The sequence below is a fragment of the Chiroxiphia lanceolata genome, chromosome 27 (assembly GCF_009829145.1).
Source record: "Chiroxiphia lanceolata isolate bChiLan1 chromosome 27, bChiLan1.pri, whole genome shotgun sequence".
Classification (NCBI taxonomy): Eukaryota; Metazoa; Chordata; class Aves; order Passeriformes; family Pipridae; genus Chiroxiphia; species Chiroxiphia lanceolata.
Window position 1 is genome coordinate 5732972 of NC_045663.1, and position 22726 is coordinate 5755697.

General features: G+C 46.2%; 2 protein-coding genes across 2 annotated transcripts in view; both read left to right on the forward strand.

The window, feature by feature from the left end:
- The first annotated feature begins 11186 nt into the window (after positions 1-11186).
- The window catches only part of MLLT1 (MLLT1 super elongation complex subunit), a 32609-nt gene continuing 21069 nt past the window's right edge, over positions 11187-22726 (forward strand). Inside the window, 3 exon segments of the mRNA XM_032712060.1 lie at positions 11187-11356; positions 15106-15286; positions 18189-18271. Coding sequence (XP_032567951.1) covers positions 11345-11356; positions 15106-15286; positions 18189-18271 — 276 coding nt within the window. The 5' untranslated portion in view covers positions 11187-11344.
- LOC116799165 (protein mono-ADP-ribosyltransferase PARP4-like) lies at positions 11434-13882 on the forward strand. Its single transcript, XM_032712059.1, has 2 exons — positions 11434-13741; positions 13778-13882. The coding sequence occupies exon 1, from the start codon at positions 11722-11724 to the stop codon at positions 12637-12639; it is 918 nt and encodes a 305-aa protein (XP_032567950.1). The 5' UTR covers positions 11434-11721; the 3' UTR covers positions 12640-13741; positions 13778-13882.

Consider the following 22726-nt stretch of genomic DNA (forward strand, 5'->3'; position numbering starts at 1 on the left):
GGGGAAAAAAAAAAAAAAAAAAAAAAAAAAGAGAGAAAAGAAAAGAAAGCCACAAAGCAGCTTTAAAAGGACAGCAGTGCCCAAGGCAGGGCCTCCTGCTCTGAGTGGGGCTGCAGCCTGAGAAAGCGAAGCAGCCCCAACACACCAGTGTGGGACTGTGGTCTGGGCATCCCCAGGGTTATCTGAGGTGGGGGTGGCACCTCCAAAAGGTCCCTGAGCTGCTGGGGATGCTCTGTCCTTCCTGCCAGGGAGCCATGGCTCCAGCTTGTGGGCACAGCCTGCACTGCAGAGCTGGCAAAACACCCCTAAAAACACCCTAAAAACCAAGAGAGCTGTCAAAGGGACGAAGGGTCCTGGAGGGATGCCCAGCATGTGAATGGGGTAAGCTGGGAACCCTCTCTTGAAGCCATAGGGAGGTCTGAGGGTACCTCCTGCCCCAGGATCCTTGTCAGGGTGGGTGTCTGATGGGTGTCACGCCAGCTCAGCTCAGTGACACAGGTAAACAGGCAGGGCAGGAAGAGTTACAACCCCACATGCTCAGGGATCTGGGTTGGGACTGGTCAAAATGAAACCTTCCTTATTTTTGCCAGATGAGCCTCAACCCGGATCATTTCCCTGATTTGGTTCTCCACATGGCTTCCTAAACCACAAAAAAAGAGGCAAGAGAAGGGTTGAGGAAGAAGAGAGAAGCTGCTCCTTTCAGCTGGTGCCAGATTAAAGAGGTTGGGAAACAACAGCATCAGTTGAGTCTGTTTGGTGCACTTGCAACACAAATAAAATAAGGTTGATAAGGCACAAGTCCTACAGCATCAAGGATTAGCACTTACCTGTTCTGCTGCACCAAACTGCCTCCTGCTCTTGTGGATTCACAGCATTTGGCTCCCAGACTGGAAACTTTTCAAGGCACAGTAATTTAACTGTAAAAGGCATTGCAGATTCATGGACCCGCATAAATAATGCAAAAGTAATTAATAATAACTCAGTCCTTGCTCTTAGCAATGCCAGGAAAAAGAATTTCTTCACTGGAGTGTCGCTTATGCCTTTTGCAGAAGATCTTTTTTTGTTAAGTGTCTCGGAGAGAAAGAAGATGGTAGTTTTGAAACAGGGAATGGATGTCAGTCAGTCCTGGGATTTTAGTGCCAGCCTGGCAATCTTCAGGATTGATTTAAAGAACCTTCTCCTGGAGTCATGTTAAACCAACATTGATTCAGCTTCGATTTTGATTTTGTTTTAATCTCCTTGATCTGCAGTCAAAAGTTTGAAACCACGAACACAAAAGGAAGGAAAGAGATAAGCTCCAAGAATTATTACCTCTAAAAGTCTTGTCCTTTCAACTCTAAGTGTTACTTCTGAGGTTTGACACAGGATTTCCAACTTGACGGCTGGTAACTCTGTCACACCCACCTCACAACTGCTAGGAAATATGTTCCTTCCCCCCCCACTGTTTTACCTACATCCTTGCTGTCCCCTTTTCGCAGAAGGCAAACTTAAACGTAGGGACATAAACACCAGGATTTGTCAGATACTGGTGGCTGTTCTGGACAGATGAATGTTATCAGGTCTTGATTAGCTGAAAGTCATATTTCAAGGAATACTCTGGCACTGGGTTTGCAGCAGGAAGGATTCCGAGGTCCCTGCCTGTGTCCTTCTGTCTGAGCTCACACATAAACAGGGCTGGGTTTGACCAGGGATCAGAGACATGTGGGGAAGGAGAAGCAGAGCCATTACTTGGGCAAATAAACCAGTAGACAAAAAAATGAGGTTTTAATCAACAGATCAAATAATCTCTTCAGCTGTTTCTATAAACCTCCATGATTTGCTTCCACTTCAGAAGACATTCTCACTGCTGCTTGCAGAAGAAAAACAAGCAGTTTCCTTCTGTCTGGCAAAGTGGTTTGAATAACTTCCATTCTCTACTAATGGCTGCTATCAAAGTGCCCAAAATGGAAGGATTAATTTTTCTGTGCCTTCCTACTGCAGCTCAGAACATGGTTTCAATTAGGACTGATCTCCACTTCTGTTTTATTCACTTTCTATGAACACTCGGTCGCTCAGGCCCCGATTCATGAACTCACTTCAGCACGTGGCTCTTCATAAATGTGTTTAAACATAAAACTGAATTGTCCTGGAATGGCACACCAAGCTTCACTGCCACAAATATTTAACAAAAGGCACAGATTTACCTCAAATGCTGAAATATTCACCAAAAGCAACATTAAGTTGTGCATTGGGTTATGAATTTCACAATCTGCAATCGATGCTGCATTTATTTAGATAGGCCTTCCACAAGAGACCAGCTGTCTCAGTTCACTGAAATGTTTAAACACATGTTTAATTTTAAGAATATGAATAATTCCATTGATATCAATGGTACTTACTTACACTTAAGAATATATTTTGCTGGGCTGGAGCCAGAAACAGTGCCATGTAATGCCAATAACGCGCAAACTGCAATATTTCTCTAAGTGGTTCCTGGGACCAATTTAAAAATTAATCAATGAAGAACCTCCATGGGAAAATGCAAAATTTAATATATGTGAGATTTTGCTGTTTACCATCCTAATATTGCCAACTATTAACATCTATCAGAGCACTGATAAGCAAAATCAAAACCAAATCTGTGAAACAGCAAAAAATGGCAACAAGTTGAATGTGTTGTTCGCCATGAATCATCCTGTCAGACTTCAAGATTTACTCATGTAATACTGAATAATATTTACCATCCTTACAGACAGACATACATATAGATTAATTCCATTAGGTTTGGAACTAGATGATCTTTAAGGTCCCTTCCAACCCAAAAGCTCTCAGGGATATGGTGGGGTTGTTGGGGTGTCCTGTGCAGGGCCAGGAGTTGGGCTGATGGTCTCTGTGGGTCCCTTCCAACTCAGAATATTCTAGGATTCTATGACTCTAAATGAGCAAATGAGCAATATTATAGAGCAAAGGGTGAATAAAAACATTATTTTTCCCTTTCTGCCCCTTACCTTTCACAAAACTGTATGAATTGTTCTGTTATGAGAAACAGGTGAAAATTTCTAGGCACAAACACTTCAGCTTGTTTGCATTTGCTCTCATAACTTTACTGCTCGCAGGTCCAACATTCCTGATGCTGCCAGTGACTTACACAGACCTGGGATGTGCCCCTGTTCCCTTGGGATGGTATCACCAAATAAATAACTCTATATCCATATGCAAATGATTGCTGTTTTCAAGCTGTTCACCAGCGACCCCACACACTGTCCAGACGGTGCAGTAATATGTTTTCCTCATATGTCAGATGTTTCATGACACATCTCATGCATCTACTTAACAGAGATTTCCTGCCCTTTAAAAATGCCCAGGCACCAGAATAAAGAGTCCTGCATCTGTGGTGTTTATATAGTACACTTCCAAAATTGCGTGAAAAGTGTCCGCATTGATTGTATTCTTCATTTAGCTCAAATATTGGTAGTTTATAAGTGTGTGTGTGTAGTGGATTCACTCATGAGAGGGTATTACCTGCCTAATTTTGTTGGCTGAGTAACAAAAGGAATTAATTTGTTACAGACAATTCTCAGTCCTCCCTATGTTGTTCAAAATTGTGTTTGTCACTTTATAATCCAACCTGACTCCCTTGGAACTGCACTGGCTGTGCCTTTATGAAACAAAATCAAGCTCCAGGGTGTTTGAGATGTGCCACGCTGCTGAAAAATTACTTTGCTGCAATCAGGTGCATTATTGTCTCACAGGTAACAATGTCAGTGATAAAGATTAAGTTTCAGTGGGATGAATTTCAGCCTGGCAGGACTAGCCAAATTCCTTGAGTCACAGGCATGTTGGCATAGCTTCTCCTGCAGCGTGGGGCACTATCTGACCTGGTATCATTCCTGAGATAGGTAGATCAGAAGTGATTTGCATAAATTTACGTATGTGGCAACCCCACCTACAGGTGAAAGCTCATTTCATACCATTCCAGAAAAACAGTTTAGTGGAATCTACCATGAGAGCAGCTGACTCGGAATCCACAAAAATCAGAAATTTGTATTAATTTTGTAGAATCGTAGAATCATTGAGGTTGGAAAAGACCTCTAAGATCACTGAGTCCAACTCCAAACTCTGAGAATGCCCTGGGAGAGGCTGCATCTCAGACAGTGTGTTTGTAGAACCACAGAATCATAGAATGGTTTGGGTTGGAAGGGACCTTGAAGACCACCTTGTTATACCCCCTGCCATGGGCAGGGACTCCTTCCTGTATCCCAGGTTGCTCCAAGCCCCGTTGAACCTGGCCTTGGACACTTCCGGGGATGGGGCAGCCCAGATGCTCTGGACACTTAGAATAACAATTCCTACACACAACTCAGAACAGGCTCTTGGGTGCTGGTCAGAATCCCCTACTGATCTCCTCCTGTTACATTCTATTTTTCAAACTATTTTTCCCCCCCCATCTGGTATTTTTCAGAGGCCTAAAGGCCACCCTGCCTAGGGTGACAGTCTCCACTCAGAAGGTGGACCTGTCTCTCTCAGCATACAGATGAACACCTCTCAAAAACTTTGGCAGCAACCACAAGCCCTGTTCAAAGCAGACACCAGTTTGGGCAGTGAATCTCACTCCCTGCCATTGTACCGTGATTGTGTTTGCTCCAGTGGCCACAGAAGGTGCCTGAGCCCGTCTTCCCCAGCTGTATTCGTGCCAGCAGTTTGTGTGGAGCGTGGGACAAATCCAGTTGGTGAAACGCTCCTTGTGGTGGGTCTGGACAGCCCTGGCACGACACAGACTGTGACATCAGTCGGCCAAACCTGACCTCTGTGTGCAGAGCACAAGGGGAAGGTGCTGTCAGCGACACATGGATTGATGGGTGTCAGTTCAGCAGCACATTAGAATGCCAACCTCACCTTTGGTGTTAACGAGGCCCCTTCATTGACAGCCCTGAGCAGAGGGGTCAGGGGCTGAATAGAAACAGGCTCCTTTCTCCCCCAGAAGGCTGGTGTTGTTCATTCAGAACTGGATCACATTGGCGGGGCAGTTTGAGGGACGCTTGTGCTGCCATGTTGCATCTGCAAGGGCCATGACGTATTTGTGACTATTCATCTGGCTCTTTTCACCAGCACTAAATACCCAGAAAGAATAAAATAAATTCTCATTTTGTTCCCACTTACCAAGAAAATTTTCCCTCTTCCTTCTGGTTTGGAGGGTTATTGTACATTTAAATCCCTTTGCATTTTTCAGTAGCTATAGCATGCTATAATTTAGATTTTCCTCAGGCACAAAAGAACTTAGTTAAGCTAAACTGTATTACAGTGTGGGTTGGGTTTTTTTGTTGTTGTTGTTGTTTTTTTTTTTGGTTTTTTTTTTGGGTTGTTTTTTTGTTTTTGTTTTTGGTTTTTTTTACAAAGTCCTTCATTAATAAGGGAACTAAAGAATTTCCAAGCTGTCTGTAATTTTTCCCAGATGCAGCTGGTAGTTGCTAGGAGTATCTTTTTGGCAATCTGAGTTTTTGGTTATTAACAATCTGGACTTTCTCTGCACTACTCCGGTGTTAAATATGTTCTGTGAACACTGTAGTGTGGAGTGTGAACTGGGGAAGGGGAAGGTAGAGGACAGGCAAAGCAAAATTGCTTTTAGAAGAATAAACACTGCTGGGATTAGGCAGCTGGTTGGAACAAGCACAATTCCCTGGAGGGATCCCAATGATCAGCAGACAGGAGCCAGCTACCCCAGAACTAGCGCTGCTGAAGAGCTCCACTCCTCACCTCGGATTCTCTCTGTCCCTCCCAGCTTTTCTCCCTGGCACAGACAAACCCTGGGGTGAGTCTGTGCCAGACCCAGACCAGAGCAGCACCCAGGTCCCACCAGAGAAACCAAATCCTCTCTTGATTCATGCTCAGGATGCTTTCTGAGGCTGCTCGTAAAGACATGACACTGTTGTTGGCAAAGCCATGATACACACCAGGAGAAAGACGTCTGCCCCTTCTTACCTAAATATCATCAGTTCTTCCTTTTGACTGCAGGTTTGTTCATCTGGGAAACTCATGGGATGTGCTTTGCAGAAGTAGAAGACCACTATAGTCATGCTGCAGCTGTAAGAAAAGGTAGTGAAGTGACTGACATGCAGGAGAACTTGGGGGTCTTTCCACTCAGGCACATCTCTTTCTCAGAGAAACCCTGCTCAAATGTGATGTTTGTGTCTTAATCTTTAAGTCCTTAGAACTATTACAAGATGATCATTTTTCTACACTGATCCTTTCAGTGCTGGAATCAGCCTTGGTCACTGCCTGGCTGGTGTCCAAGCCACTCAGAGCCCAGACTGACCACAGAAGTCATGGTCTTCAGCTCAAGAGTGGAAACAGGGAAGATACAATTAAATTAGTAATGAGAAAATAACAATGAATGATGAAAAACAGTGAAACAAACTTGTTTCTCCAGGGACAGGAAGGGCAAGCCACAAACATACAGATACAGACGTATAAAACCATGACAGGGACTTACAGGGGATGCACAGTTGATGTACAGCTGATGCAAATCCCACATTTACACTGAGGGACATTAAGCCTACAGAAAAAAACTTTTGGTCAAAAATGAGCAATTTCAGGCATCTTGAGTTGCATGAAATTTTCTGTCCCAACTGGCACATGACATGACTATTCCCACTGGAGCACTAGGACTCTTCTCAACACTCCAGTCATTTCCTCCTTCACTCACAGTCCCCAGGAACAGCCACGTTTGGCCTGTAAAGCATCCATGGATTGTACAAGCAGGAGAGAGAAAGGATGTGTTGTCCCTTCCCAGGACTGGAACCTGGGAAAACACCCAGAAACCTTTCCCGGCCCTGGCCAAGACAGGGATAAGCACAGTGCAAAGTCTTTTTTCCATTTTATTTTCCACCATCCCCAGATCCCACGGGACAGAACCAACCTTTGGCATAGTCTCCTACCACAGGCCAAGACAGATTAAACATACACCTTTCAGCCCAAGACAAAGATCTCTGAGGCAAGACTGTGGAAAGAAAAAATAAAAAACCCAAACAAAAATTAAGGAGAGCTGTCGTGATTCATTTGCATATTTGAATATGCAAATAAGATCTGTTTCTTATCCATTGGCACTGGCCCTACTGTAGATGGCAGCAGCACAGCGGATCTCTGCCAGCATCCAGTGCCACAAAGAAGATAATTGGATTTGCAGACGCTTTATTGCAAAGCCCAGAAGTTGCTGGAATGGGTATAAAGAACCAGGAGCTCAGCCCACGGCTGCCTCGGGTGTGAAGGCACTCAGCTGACAGCTCGTTAGCTTGAGATGTCCCTGTAAAATTAGAAGTTGGGAGAAGCCTGGATGGCTGCTGGCTCCAGCAAACCCAGCACCCAAAACTCCCAACACACACCCCTAGAGCCTGGCAAATTTTCTGCCCTTGGCTGTGATTTTTTCTTTTTGAGGGAGCTTGAAAAGAAATCAGGGGTAAGTTTGATCAGTCATTGTGCTGGAAACTGTTCAGGCTGGGGAACCGCTAGTGGAGCAAAGGCTGGTTCTAGGAATTTCTCTCCTTGAGTGTTTTCCGCAGTTGAATATAAGAGCCACCCCAGCACATTTTAAATTAATCCATTCATGCCACTTCACAGAATATCCTGAGTTGGAAGGGATCCATGAGGATCAGCAAAGTCCAACTCCAAACTGCTTGTCCCAGCAGAGAGCCCTGGGGTGTTTGGAGGCAGGCAACAGTACACTGAGGTGTTTACCCTGAACGGGGCACCCCAAATTTCTTCAGTATAATGTGGTTTAATGTCCTTGTATTGGGCTGCCAGTGTGGAAGCTGAAGCTCCTGGCTCTGGGTTTCTGTCTTGGGAGGCATCCAAATTCTTGCTTGGATCCCTCCCCAGGCCAGGAGCAGCTGAAAGCTGAAGGAGTGACCCATGTCCAAACCAGAAGCAAAGACGGGTCCTGCACTGGGAGAGCCCAAAAACAACCATTAATGCCAGGCTGGGCAAAAACAAAGGCATGGAAAATTTGTCATTGGTGAAATTAAAATAAAAAGCTGACTTAATGATGTTGCAGAAAAAGTAACAGGCAATTTTTCAGGAAAAAAAGCTCAGGATCTGGTGTGTCTCTTGTACAAGGAGGAATTCAGCACAGTGAGAGCGGAGTCAAAGTTGGGAAAGACAGAGATATTCCCAGAAAATATTCAGCCCTGAGAGCACGTAACCACCAAGGGCTGTGATGAGGCTGGGAGTGAATAGCCAGGATTGGGAGGCAGAAAATAAAAGATTTAGACCCAAGAGTCACGTGCACGGGAATAATGTCCACAATTAAAGATATCAATGAGAACTCCCAGAGAAAGAGGCCCTGTCTCAATGGTGAAGAAAAGCGACTGTCCAAGGAGATGTCTTTTGGGACTGCATCAGACAGAAACATGGAAAATCAAAACAGGAGCACTTAAAGGAACCAAATCAGGCTCTTTTTTGTTGTTGTTGTTGTTAACTGAAGCGATTAAGCATTTTGCTTCATTAATATCCTCTATCGTGTTGATGAGGTAAAGCGGTTCTTTAGAACGATTTGGGAGCTGATTAATCCTCGCCTGTGGCGATCAGGCAGCGACACACAGAGTTATTGGCTAACACGGGGGTTTTCTGCTGTCTCACACAGATCAACAAACTATCTGAAACAAGAAAGTTGCATGAAGAAAAAGAAATTCTGAGTGAACTTGCTTGGAAACAGTCACCAATTGCACTTGTAAAGATAGTCCCATTTAGGGCTGGCAAAATTGAGCCCAATAACTCGTCACTTAAAGATGTAAGAAAAGGTAAAACTCTCCCCGGGCAGGAGAGCAGCAAAGAGGGAGAGAGGGGGAGAGGGGGAAGGTGGGAAGGGGGAAGGGACCTGAGGGGGAATGAGGGGAATGGAGGGACAAATGGGAGAAAGGAGGGAAATTAAGGGGAAATGGGAACCAAGAGGAAAGGGGAAAATGAGGGGAATGAGGGAAACTGAGGGAGACTGAGAGGAAAAAATGAGAGAAACTGAGGGGAGAGATGAGAGAGACCAAGGGGAAGTGCGGCAGACTAAGGGGAGAATGGAACCTGAGAGGAAATGAGGGAGACTGAGGAGAAAAAGGAGAGAAAATGAGGGATAAAATAAAGGAAACAGAGAGGGAAAATGTGGGAAACTGAGGGAGAAAATCAGGAAAATGAGGAGGAAATGAGGGAGACTGAGGAGAAAGTGTGGGAGACGGGGAAAAGGAGAGAAATAGAAAGAAAATGAGGGAGACTGAGGGAAAAATGAGGAAGGCCAAAGGTAAAAGGAAAGAAACTGAGGGAAATAAGGGAGACTCAGGGGAAAAAAGAGGGAGACTGAGGGAAAAATGTAGGAGACTGAGGGAAATGAGGGTCGCCGAAGGGATAATTGGAAACTGAGAGGGAATGTGTGAGACTGAGGGGAGAAATGAGGGAGACAGAGGGGAAAAAAGGAGAGAAACAGGGGGAAAACATGGGAAACTGAGGGGGAAAAACAGAAACTGAGAGGAAATGAGGGAGACTCGGGGGGAAATGGAAACTGAGGAAATGTGGGAGATGGGAAAAGGACCAACAAAACGAGGTGGAAATGAGGGAGACTGAGGGAAAAGATGGAGACTGGCAGGAAAGGAGAGAAACTGGGGGGGGGGGGGGAGGAGAGAACAACAGAGGTGACTGAGGGGGAAAATGAGAGCAAAGGTGGGAAACGGAAGGAAAAATGGAAAATGAGGGAGTCGGGGGGGGGGGAAATGAGGGAGACGAGCGGAAAAGGAGAGAAACTGAGGGGGAAAGGAGAGTAACCTAGAAAGAAAATGAGTGAGATGAAGGGGGGAAAACGAGAGAAATGTGGGAGACTGAGGGAACAAATGAGGAAGTCTGAGGGGAAAAGAAGAGAAACTGAGAGGAAAAAGGAAAGAAATGAGGGAGACAGAAGGCAGTTGAAACAAGGGAGAGCAAAGGAAAGATGAGGCAGGACAAGGGAGAATGAAGGAGTGAGGGGAAACAGGGCAGGATAGGAGAAAATGGGATAAACTGAGGAGAAATGGGGGAACTGACGGGGAGAAACAGAGGGAAAAGGCACAGGAAGAAGAGAGACTGGGGAGAACAAGGCGAGCCCTGCCTGGCCATCCCGATGTGCCGTGCTCACCACACTGGGAGCCACGGCTTTGCTTGTTCCCCTTGCTCTCCCGTGTTCCTGCTCATTGGTGTCAGGAATTAACACACAGGTGAGACAAGCGTGGACTGAGATGGGGGAAAGGGAGAAGTGGTGGGATGGGTGAACAGAGATGGGTGAACGCCTGATCTCAGTGTTGGTTGTGCACTTCGAGGAACACTCTGGGGGATGGAATTGGGGATGGAACCCAGAAGAGCACTGGGGTGTGGAGGAGCTGCCTCAGAGCCTCACCTGGGGCGGGTCGGGTGAATGAGGCCTAAATGCCTGATCCCAGTGTTGGTTGTGCATTTCGAGAGACACCCTGGGCGACACAACCGGGGGTTGAACCCAGAAGGGCACCGGACGCTGAGAAGCTGCAGAGGGGCTAGGAGGAAGAGGGGCAAGACAGGCGAACAATTAGGCCCAGACACCTGATCCTGGTGTTGGTTGTGCACTTCGAGGAACATCCTGAGACAAAATTGGGAATAGAACTGAGAAGAGCACCGGGCACTGAGGAGCTGCCTCAGCAGTGAGGAGAGGAGGGAGCTAGATGGGCAAAAAACGAGGCCTCAACGCCCGATCCTGGTGTTGGCTGTACGCTTCGTGGAACATTCTGGGGGACAGCACTTGGGATAGAACTGCGAAGGACACGGTACCCACCTCAGCTCCTCACCCAGTCTGAGGGAAGTTCTGGAGGGGCCATCAGACCCTACTGGACCCACCGTGCCGACCCCGCCCCTTTCCCCGCCCACTCCCCTTAGCCTGCCCTTCCATTGGTCAGAACGGCTGCCCATCAGGTGGAGGGGGCGGTGCCGCACGCAGCGCGCTGGTATTGGCTCCCTTCTCCCCCCCCCGCCATGGCGGTCGTGAGGCGGCTTCCGGTTCCGCGGGGCGGGCGCGGGGCTGGCGCTGCGCTGTGAGTGACACACAATGAGGCGGGCGGCGGGGCCGTGAGGGGCCGCGACCGAGCAGGCGGCGGCCGAGGAGGCGGCGGCGGCGGCGGCGGCGGCGGCGGGGAGGGGGGTGGGGGGGGAGAAACCGGACGCAAGAGCGCGGAGAGAGGGCTGTGGGTTTTTTTCCCCCCCTCTCCCTCCCTTCCTCTCTCTCTCTCTCTCTCTCTCTGTGTCTCTCTCCCCTTCCCCTCGCCGCGCGCGCTCCGCCGACCGGGCAGCGCAGACCGAGCGAGCGGGGCCCGCGGCGCTGCCGTGCCCAGCCATGGACAATCAGGTGAGGAGCGGAGCGGCCGCGCCGCGCTGAGGGAGGGCTGGGGCGGTGCCGCCCCCCTCCATTTCAGAGAGGGGGGCACGGAGGGGAGGGCCCCCCCGAGGAGGGGGTGCTGCGGGGGGGCACCCCCGTTCTCGGGATTCCCACCCCTGGCGTGTTGGGGGGCGTTGTGGGGGGGCACATCGGCTCCTCAATCTCATGGTGGAGGGGGACATCTTTTCCCCAACCACCATTTGGGGGGGGGGGGCACATGTTCTCCTCAAACCCTTTGGCGAGGGCAACATGTTTTCCCCAACCTCCATTTTTGGGGGGGATACACCTTCTCCCCAGTCCCATTGGGGAGGGGGATATATTTTCCCCACCTCCCAATGGGGGGGGACATCTTGTCCTCAGTCGCATTTGGCGGGGCACATCTCCTCCTCAGTCCCACTCGGGAGGGGGATGTGTTTTCCCCACCTCTCATTTGGGGGGGATATCTTGTCCTCAGTCACATTTGGGGGGGGATATCTTGTCCTCAGTCACATTTGGGGGGTCACATCTCCTCCTCAATCCCACTGGGGAGGGGGATGTGTTTTCCCTACCAACCCCATTTTGGGGGGGATATCTTGTCCTCAGTCACATCTAGGGGACACAGCTTCTCCCCACACTGTCTTTGGGGAGGCATACCTCCTCCATGCCCACCCCAAATGGATGGTACATGTCCTGCTCACACCCCTTTGAGGGGGACACCTCCTCCCTGCACCCCATTTGAGGAGCACATCTCCTCCTCGTACTCCTTTGACGGGCACATCTCCCCTCCATGCCCCCTTTGGGGGGCACGTCTCCCCCCTCCAACCCTCTTTGGGGAGACACATGCCCTCCCCAATCCCATTTGGGGGGCACACCTCCTCCTCACACCCCTTTGTGGGGACACACCTTCTCCATGCCCTCTGTTTGGAGGAGGGTCACATCTCCTCCCCACAACCCTTTTGGGGGGGGCAGATCTCCTGAAGCCCATTTGGCTGGGGGCACGCCTCCTTCCCAACCCCCATTTTTTGGGGACATTTCTCCACTCACCCCTTTGGGGGTTGCACCTCCTCCCCATCCCTCATTTGAGGGGCACAGCCCTCCTCACTCCCCATTTTGGGGTCACATCTCCTACCCATACCCTGTTTTGGGGGTCACACCTCCTCCCCACCCCCTTTGGGGGGCTCTCAGCCCTGTCCCCTCCGTGGGCGGCCGCCGCAGCCTCGCCCGCGGCGGGGGGTGGCAGCAGCAATTCCGCAAATTCCTACCCGGATTATTGACAGCGAGAGAGGTGCCGGCCATGCGACCCCCCCGGAGCTGCGCCGGGAAGGGTTAATACCACCGGGAAGGGTTGATGCCACCGGATTGCTCCAGGATGGATGCTGGAAGTTTACCTGAGGTGATGTGGATGTGGAGCCTTTTGTGTGCGCTGGGAGCGGGTAACAGGTACCTCCCGAGCTGAGGTTCGGGAATGAGCCCCGCTATCCCGGATAATCACCCGGAGGAGCGGGAACGGGAGCCGCTCGATGGCTTTCAGGCAATTATAGCACATCAAACAAAAACCGGAGCAGCCTTCAGAATGTTTATTGAGAAGTTGAAAGCAGGCTCCTTTGTATTATTACAAATTGTTTGAATAGGATCCTGATTTCCCTTTGTTGGGAGACACGCTTGGAAATAAAAAGGAAAAAAACCCTCCATTTTCAGCGGAGCAACTTTGGATGTTGGTTATGTTGGGAGATCTTATTTTCAAATGTGTTTCAACTTCTGGCTTAATTCTCAGCGATTGTTAATTGGAGCGGGATGTGAGGAGTGCAGCAAGTACAACTTGCGCTCTCAGTTAAACAGTTCTCCTTTATGTTTAATTTCGGTCTCTTCCACACAGCCCCATCTGGTTCTCAGCTACAGTTTCTCAGCCGTTTTGACTCGGAAAGGCAGATTTTGTAGCCTGACAGTCATTTGCACTTCTCAGGAGAGGGGTAGTAACTGGCAACAGTAGCAGAATTTAAAGGGTAATTATGGAACGATAACGTGAGGCTGCGGCTGGGGCTGGCTCAGGGGATGTGAACGCTGTGGGAAGCATCCCAGATAAAGCAGGCCTGCAGGCACACTCCAGTTGGAGCTTAGGATTTGGGCAGGCTGTCTCCACGTAATGCTTTCCTGGGATTGCTGTGCTCCGGGTGAAGCACACCTTGCCTTTCTTCTGAGTCCTTAATGCGACATGAAAGAACAGCTGGCCCTGCTCCTTCAGGAGTGAGATGGAGCCGGTGTAGAAAAAATGGGAACTTGCAGAGGAAGGTATCCCAAAGAAATGCTGTAGTGAAGGAATTAATTAGATGAGTTTGTCCCCGAGCCTTAGAACGGATGTGTTGGATCGAGCTGAAGGTATTTTGCTGTGAGGATATAAACTGCCTGAACAAGTGTGTTAAGGCTTATGGTTGAAATTGGAACTGGACTGCAATTTGGGAGGTCAGGCTTTGATGCCTGGTGCTCTGCAGACCTCCTGTGAGAGCTTTTTACAGGGACAAGAACTGTGCTCTGAAAAAAGTCAGGTTGGAGATGCAAAATATTTTTCGAATGTTAATTGTGATCACGTTCCTTGCTGCAGTTCATCCGTGGGAAAATAAGGATGATGCATTCCCTAAACATTTGTCTAGAGCTCAGGAAGCTTTCTCTTTCCATGTTCATTGTCTAACATCATGCCTTTGGTTTGGCTCCGGGTCAACATGTAATATAGGTAATGACAAATAATGTTGCCTCTCCCAGTGGTAATTGGGACCTGCTAGGAAGAACAAGACACATTTGCAAGCCTGAAGTGAAGGATGGGGTAGGGACTAAAAGCTGCCCCTTTTTCTATGAACCTCCTGGTGCTGAAGCTGGATTTTGATAGGATTAGTTTGGAATCAGTGTGTTGCTGCTCTGGTTTGTGTAACAAATATGCACAAAAGTTGGATACCTTGGGCGTTACTCTCTGTTTCTACAAATCTGGCCCTAACATTTCCTTGATTTATCTTGTGTCTGAATCCCTTTCCTCTGTTACATCTGTTTTATTCATTCCCTTTCACCTGTCTGAAGTCTGCAATAATATGTGGACCTTCACCATTAATTTCATTTGGCTTTTAAGACATTTTAATGGGATTTTTGTGCTTTCAGTAAGGCACAGAATACACCTTCTCTGTTAGTGATTGGAGTAGGATTCAGGAGTGCAAATCAGAATTAGGTCAGTTTAGTGTTGGACATAGTGCAGGCAGAGATGATGATAACTTGATCTTGGAAAGTGTGTTAATAAAATATATTTAGAATACAGGAAACATCAGAGTTTTATTCTAAACCACCGATTCATGATGTGATTTTTCCTGTTTCAAAATTAGTTTTCTGTCAGTACTGTGAATCCTGGAAGCTGTGAACATCAAGTTCTGTCTCTGACACTTTCTAGAAATAAAGACTCCGCAATTAGGACTTTGCTGACAATTTAACTGATAAGTGAGGCAGAGAAACCGATTCCAATTCTAAAGCTGCTCTAGTATTAGGGGGGAAATAGTTATGAAATGGTGCTGGGAGGTATTTTTATGATGCCTTTTCTGTTGGCAACACTGGTTGTCAGTCTGGGGCTGATCTCTCCGTGGATCTGTTATGTTCCCCCCTGGCAGACCCAGGCTCTGCTGTCGGGGGGCTCATCGTTCTGTAACCTATAAACTGCATCATTTTGCTTGTGGTCCTAAAATGCTAAAACCTTTGTCCTAAAACAGTGCACAGTGCAAGTCAAACTGGAGCTGGGGCACCGAGCCCAACTGAGGAAGAAGCCCACCACGGAGGGGTTCACCCATGACTGGATGGTGTTTGTCCGTGGCCCCGAGCAGTGTGACATCCAGCATTTTGTGGAACGCGTGGTCTTTCGGCTGCATGAGAGCTTCCCAAAGCCCAAGCGAGGTGAGTGGGTGCTTGAAGGTGTATTATTAGGTGTTCTCTCTATGAAATAGCATTTTGTGAGTTAAGGTTGTCTTAGGCTGTCGCTTTTCTTTAAAATAGCTCCTTAAAGGGGAGCGAAATGTCCATTGTGTGCGCTCTGCTTTAACCTTTCTTGACTGTGTTTGAGGAAGGTCAGGGAGAATGGGACCTTTCTTCTGGTGAAAGGGCAGGAGGTGAGGTGCTTTCTCCTCTTGTTTAAGCATTAGTACTTGCAGGTTCTCAACACACAAGTGACAGCAGAAGATAATTCACGTTATGGAATGGGAAAGGTAGGTTTGATTTGTTGGAATTCACCAGCAAAAGCTAGAAGCACATGATCAGTGAGAGATGCTCAAATACTGGGCTTTTATATGTACTGGGGTACGCAGAGTTCTGCATTGGTCATGGATTCTTGCAATTCCTAGCCTCAGGTGCCAGTTCAGGTAGATTAACTCAGCAGAAATCAGTGATGCCACAGGGTGATGGTCTCTTTGCCACTGGCTGTGCGGTCAGTGTGGTTGGGCAGAGTATACACGTTGCAGTGTTATTTTCTGTCTTTGCTTTGTGACTGTGTAGAAAAAATGCTGGCACCGGGCAGCGGGAATTCATGAGGCTGAGGTGGAGGAATAGGAATTGCCCTTTTAGGGGGCAGCACAGAGTTATATCTGTAGCATGTAACATGTGTAACTATAGCTGCAGTGTTACTGTTTTAAGAAATATAAGCTGCCTGTGAGTGTTGCTGTGAAGTACTTTGTAATGTGCATTCTTAGAAATATTCTTTTAAACGAAGTACACTCAGAATGTCTTAGGACAACCTATGACATGGATTATTTGTAAGAGACCACAGTGGAAAGTAACTCAAAGGCGCTCAGCTCCCAAGAGTGTGAATATGGAATGTATGTTAATAATATCTCCTTCAAATTGATGTAGTAAAACTGATGTATGATAAACAAGTGCAGGACTGAGCTGAAAGCTAATTTATAGAATAAAAGTTGTAATCTGCTGGGTTACAGTTCTGTCATCTGGTGTAATTTAATTTATTACAAACAACTGTGTTGTGGTAGTACATAGAATCATAGTGTGGTTTGGGTTGGAATGGACCTTAAATACCACTTTGTTCCATGCCCTGCCATGGTCAGGGACACCTTCCACTAGCCCAGGCTGCTCCAGGCCCCGTCCAACCTGGCCTTGGACACTTCCAGGGATGGGGCAGCCACAGCTTCTCTGGGCAACCTGTGCCAGGACCTCCCCACTCTGACAGGGAAGAACATCTTCCCAATATCCCATCTAACCCTGCCCTCTGGCAGAGTGAAACCATGGCCTTTGCTCAGTCAGTTGCTTTATCATCTACATTCCACGAGCTATTTTTCCCTAATCCCTGGGTTTTTAATGCTTCCTTGAGCTCCATTCTAAGCCCAGCATGCCTTTGACCAAGGTGTGTTTGGGTTTTACATAAATACTGTGGCATATGCATCCTCTTCCTAGGTTTGTTTGAAGGGTTCCTTCAGCTGGTTCTGTCTCACTTGGAGCAGATCCTGGTGCTGAAGGTGGGCTCGTGCTGCTGGCAGATTGCTCCTGGAATCATTGGAATTTGTCAGAATAGAGTGGCAGAGGAACAAAGGCTGCTTGGCAGATAGGCTTGAGATTCCCGCTGCCATATTGGCACCGCTCTTTGATTTTGGGTTTTTCCCTCTAAATGACAGGGTTCTTATGTAAAATTCAAGTTAAAGCAAGTCTAGAGGTTTTTATTATTTTTAGCTATGCCTTTTTTTCACAGTTGAATTTTGAGTGCTGTTTTTCAGCACCTTAATGATGGTAGAAGTGCTTAGAGCTGGAGTAACATATCTACATTAAAGGAAAATAATTTGTGTGCTTTTTAGGTTTGATGTACTGTTTCCTAATCATATTAATTACTCGGAATTCTTATGAGAAACTCCAAAGATTTACACTGAATTCCTCTAATTACTTAATTGACTTTATTTACATATATTGTAGTGCATAAATTATACGCGAATGCATCCGGTTCCTGGGAGGGAGAACATCTCTGTGGGTCTCATGTTTCTTCTGGCAGCTGTTGTGTGTTTCTGCATCATGGCCAAAGAAATGATCCTGGAATCCTTAGAGTTGGGTATCCCTATCCTGAAATGCAGTGGTGGATAATAGGAAGGATTCAGGAGCATGAAGCTACACCAGGTAGCGGGATAGGGGCAACTGAGGCAGGAAACACACAGGTTAATTTCTCTGAAGCAATTAACTTTTCTAATTGCTGTGCTGCAGAAAGCAGCTCTGACCTTAGCAACAAACTGGTTCACCTTCCTCCTTGTGTTTCCTTGTGTGTGGAATAAATAGCAGTGCTCACCTGCCCTTTGGGTTTGTGAACCTTTGGGGGAAGCAGCCTCTTACCTCATTATGAGGGTTGAGGATTTCAGGGGAGTGTTTCAAGTTAAAAATAATCATCTTGCTTGCATGTTGTAGTGCTTTGATTAATAAATATGGACATCAAAGTCAATTTTACCTTTCTCTGCTGTTGTACCTTTTGGGTCTTGGCCTTTTCTTGCCAGACAGCTTGAACTGGCAGTTTGCATTGTTGTGGAACAGCCCAGAAATGTAATTGTATCTCGCTACAAAGGGGGGTAAGAATCTCACAGAGCCTCTGGCCTGGAGTGTTTTATGTTTCCTTTCCATGGGAGGAGCTAAGAACAGATTTTCATGTTCCCAACTAAGCCTGTGGCCACCATCTTATTCTGTGTGGTTTTCTCCACAAAGGTCAGTGTTTTAACTGTGTCCTGAGTTCTCAGGGGCCTGTTTCTCCTCTTGCAACTCCTTTTTGGCTCAGATGAAATTGTGCTGAATTCCAAGTTCACGTTTATTTGTTTTCTTTCAGTGTGCAAGGAGCCCCCCTATAAGGTGGAGGAGTCTGGCTACGCTGGCTTCATTATGCCCATTGAAGTGCACTTCAAAAATAAGGTAGAAATCTGATTTCTGGTCTTCTAATTGTTTTGAGCTGTGCCAGAGCCTGAAACTGCCTGACAGAAAGACTCTAAATTATGTGACTGTTTTATGTGTGTGTTTTTTATTAGTCTAATAAATAGAATTTAACTGGGAGTTGGAAGCTCCTGCCAGACTTCAAAAGAAAGCTTTTGGCAAAAATGAAATTGCATAGAAAGGTGATATCAGGACAGTGGATGGTCCTAGAGATTCTGAGCGGAGATTGTACCACTTGTAGCTCCTTTAACTTGGAGACTATTAAAGCATTTTAAAATATTTTATGCACATATGGAAGTAAATAAACATAAACCGCTGATTTTGTAAACATTTGTAAACACTGTGTTGTCCATAAATGAAAAAAATCCACTTTTTAATTTGCAATCTCATTAAATTAACTGTACAGGTATGAAATTTGTAGATACACATTTGCATGTCTAGGACGAGTATTCAGACCTGTGTTAAAGATATCCTGATTCACTGCTCTTCCAGAAAGAAAACACTAAATATTTGAAGTCTTAAGATGCATTGCCAACAAGCATATGAAAGTTAAAGTTTGGGATTTATCGCTTGCTTTTAGTCTTACCACAGAGGTCACGTGCTGCAGGACTTGGAGAAGGTTATGAAAACAGGGAATTGGGCTCTTGTGTTCATATTACCTCAGTTTCAGTCAAATTGTTTTGTTAAATAGAAATAGTGAAGCTTTCTGGGTTTGATTACTGCTTAAATAATAAAATAAAAAAATAATGTTTTTCTTATTATCCCTAAGAGGGAACCTAGATAAAACAAACTAAAAATGTGACCATTGAGCCACATCACTGTAATCTCTGCTCTCACCCTCATATATATATATTTGTGTATGTATAAAATATATATATAATTAATTCTCTTTAGCTTCCCGTCATTTTTTCCATGTACCTCCCACAAAAATCTGTCTGTCATTTCCTTCTCACCCCAGTCCAGCACAGGACACTCTCCTGGCAGTGTCATTTTGTGAATAATTAGCATTTTAGTTTGGTGTTTTTGGCCCTGCTGCATTGCCCTGACCCCACTTTGAGTCGGAGTAATGAGCCAGATAATGGGACTGAACCACGAGAAGACAAACTGGTCTCCTAAACCTGGGAATGTTTTGCCCACAAGTTATTTTTTGGGTGAGTAGGGGAAGCCAAAAGGCTGTGAAAAGAAGTGGCAGTCAGAGGGTGGGGGTGAAAGTTGTTGATAAAAGCAGCTTTTTTGGCAAACACTGAAAACTATGACTTGAGTGCAACAAAAACCCCGCAAAAGCTTAAAAGTAGTTTGAATTTTGGTGGCTTTTTTGAGGTTTTAGGTGGGAGTCAGAAAACTCTTGAATGTTCTCATGAGTCAGGTTCAAAATCCTTTACATTCCTGACCAAAAAATGTGAACTTCTCCATGTTGATTCCTTGTAAGTGGAACCTCTAATGACTATGAGGGGTGAACTGCGTTTTAGTTCTACTCTTACTTTTTATTTTCCCTTCCTTTCTTCGCCCAGTCTTTCCTCACACTTTTTGCTGCAGGTTTGTCTTTCACAAACCCTCTGATCTCTCATTTCTGTGTTGGATTTTTGTGGGTGCTCTTGTTTGCATTGACTGCCATCTGCATTCCTGCTTTCTTTTTTTTCTCTGTGCTTTATATCCCTGTGTTGCTGGTGGAATATGGAACTGGCAGCTTTTCTGCCTAGAACTTGGTTTCCCACCCACCAGGGTCATCCCTTCTCATTGTTCCTCCACACACGTGACTGCAGAGTTGTTCCCCTGCTCTGAGCATAGGGGTGGCTTTTATAAATAAGGGAAATAGGTGGGCTCTGTTCTCCCTGGAAACAATGGAAGAAGCAGTTAATTTAATTTGTTGCTGACATTTTGGTCTTAAGAAACATGGCAAATAAATAGGACAACAGGTTTTAGTGGCACACTTGTTTCAAAATCTACAGATGTTCAAAATATTCATCCTTGCCTTATTTTTTAGATCCATGTGTTATGGGGAAGTTCTTTTCCATTTTTAAGCTGATGGACAAATTGCTAATTAAGGAGTTTCAGGCAGCATTAAATTGGGGCAAGCTCTGGTTGAGGGAACAGGTTTCCATTTTCCAGCACATGGTTGGAACAGAGACATCTTCTCAGATTCAGCCATGAAGTTAAGACTGCTGGAAGCTCAGAAGCTGCTGCTGATGTGGTGATGAGTGACAGGACCCGAGGGAACAGCTGGAGCTGTGCCAGGAGGGTTGGGATGGATCTCAGGGAAAGGTTCTTCCCCCACAGGGTGCTGGGGCACTGCCCAGGCTCCCCAGGGCAGTGGGCACAGCCCCAAGGCTGCCAGAGCTCCAGGAGCGTTTGGACAACGCTCTGAGGGACAGGGTGGGATTGTTGGGGTGTCCTGGGCAGGGCCAGGGGTTGGACTGGATGATCCTTGTGGGTCTCTTCCAACTCAGAATATTTCAGGATTCTGTATGAGGAATTGGGCTCCTGTATCCCCCATTGCCCACTTGGAATTTTAAGAGCTATGATTATTTTCAGTAAGTGGAACTGAAGGAAATGTATCTTCTGCAAAGATAAAAAAGCAAAGACTGGGATATAGCAGAAATTTAAAAGATAGGGAAAGAGGATGAGGAATGGCAAAGGCTTAGGATGCAGCCTGTATTCTCCTGAATTAAAGAACGTGGTGTTAAAGCACCAAATAAATCAAAGTCTTCATCACTTCAAGACCACGTGTTCACTCTGATCTGTGTAAACCTGTTGACACTGGTGGGGATCAGCTGGTGTGTGTGGAGCAGATATTGTTCTGAATTGATTACAGCATTTGGGGCTCATCCTTGAGTAACTCCCTTCAAGTAGATGTTAGGGATTGATCCTGGGATTGGGGAGAAAAGGCTGTTTGGAGGTGGGTGGGTGTTGTGGCCATATGCTCCCACATTCTGACACATTTTTGTTGATGTGTGTCCTGGGTTGAAACCAAAGTTACAGAGGCTTTGGGATTTGTTTATTGATGCATGTTTAGCTTTGTAAAGGTGAGAAGAGAAAGGATTTAAAGAAGGAGTGAACTAATCTGTGGATGTTGATCTTCGTCGTGGTTGGCTGAAATGGGTTTTTTTCCCACAGTTTAAGCCTCCTTTCTTAGCCATTTCCTTTCCCTGTCCTGATTTGTTACTGGAATGGTAAATCCTGCAGAAACACTGACCTATGCTTTGTGAAGAAACAGTTTTAAGAATGGTTTTAATGAGCTTCGTCAGGGATTTTTTTAAGCAACTTGGCATAAAATTACCCATTAACTCCTTGTGTTGGAGTACCCTCTTATCGTTGTTGTGTGTTTGGAGCAGCAGAGTCGGTTCTCTTGGCCCCCTGAAGCTTTTGGTGCCTTTCTGTCAGACAGGCAAGTGTCAACAGAGTGTAAAAAAGGTGTAAGAGCCTGTTTTTATCCTCCACGAGGGTTGTTGGGTTGTTGTGTTTGTCCTTCCTGTGCTGCACTTCAGTGCCTCCCTAAGTAGGTGCTTTCTCAGCCTTGGCATTTGGATCACAGATTATAAATTTTGAATATTGCTGTGAGCCTGGGCAGTCTGTGGGTCTGAGTGGACTGTGTGGCCACAGGACTCATTTAATACCGGTCGAGCCTCTGCTGCTGTAACTGATCCTGAAAAACAAATGGCAGGGGCTCAGCAGGTTGATTGATAAAGCTTTTGAAAGCAGAGTTGACTAATGACAGCAGATCATTTGGACTGGAAATGTTAGTGTGCTATTTTTGTGGTGAAATCCTTTGTGTTTCTGTAACAAGGGCTGCTGTTAGTGGCTTCTGCTGCTCGAATCGATACAAGCCGGGTACAACAAATGCGTTGCTGTTTTTCTCCTGCTCTTCCCCTTCCCTCTCCCCCTCAATTTCAACAGTCTGGAGGCTTTTTTCATTGTTGTCTCTAAATAAATTTCTTACAGTGGTACATGATGTGATCTGGAGGCTGTGATACAGGTCTGACTTTGGTATTCATCCTCTGTGACATTTTTTGCATCCCAATCAAATTAGATCAATCCCCCTCAAAAAAGCTAAAGGTCTAGTGTATTTTCATGTTACTCTGATACAAGACAGATGATATTAATGCAACATGGATAAGATGCTGTATTAAAGTCTCTTTAAAGATACTACCTCCCAATTTTAGTGCTGGAGATAAAAGCCTTTCCAGGATTTACATAATGGATACACAGAACTTGGGCTTTTCCTATTAGTGAGGAGGAGATAAGCAGAGAAAGCGAAGAAATCCGTTTGATTTTTTCCAGTGAGGTTCAAGAGAAAAACATGCATATTTTACCCCTTCTGCAACATTTATAGGTGTGATATAGAAAAGAAGCAGAGAAATATTGGAGAAGGGAAAAATCGTTTGTGTCTCACAGTAGGAACTCAGTGGAGACGTTGTAGGTGGGCTGCACATATGGCAG

Coding starts and splice junctions, on each gene's coding strand:
- LOC116799165 (XM_032712059.1), top strand. CDS start 11,722: ATGGGGGGGGACATCTTGTCCTCAGTCGCATTTGGCGGGGCACATCTC.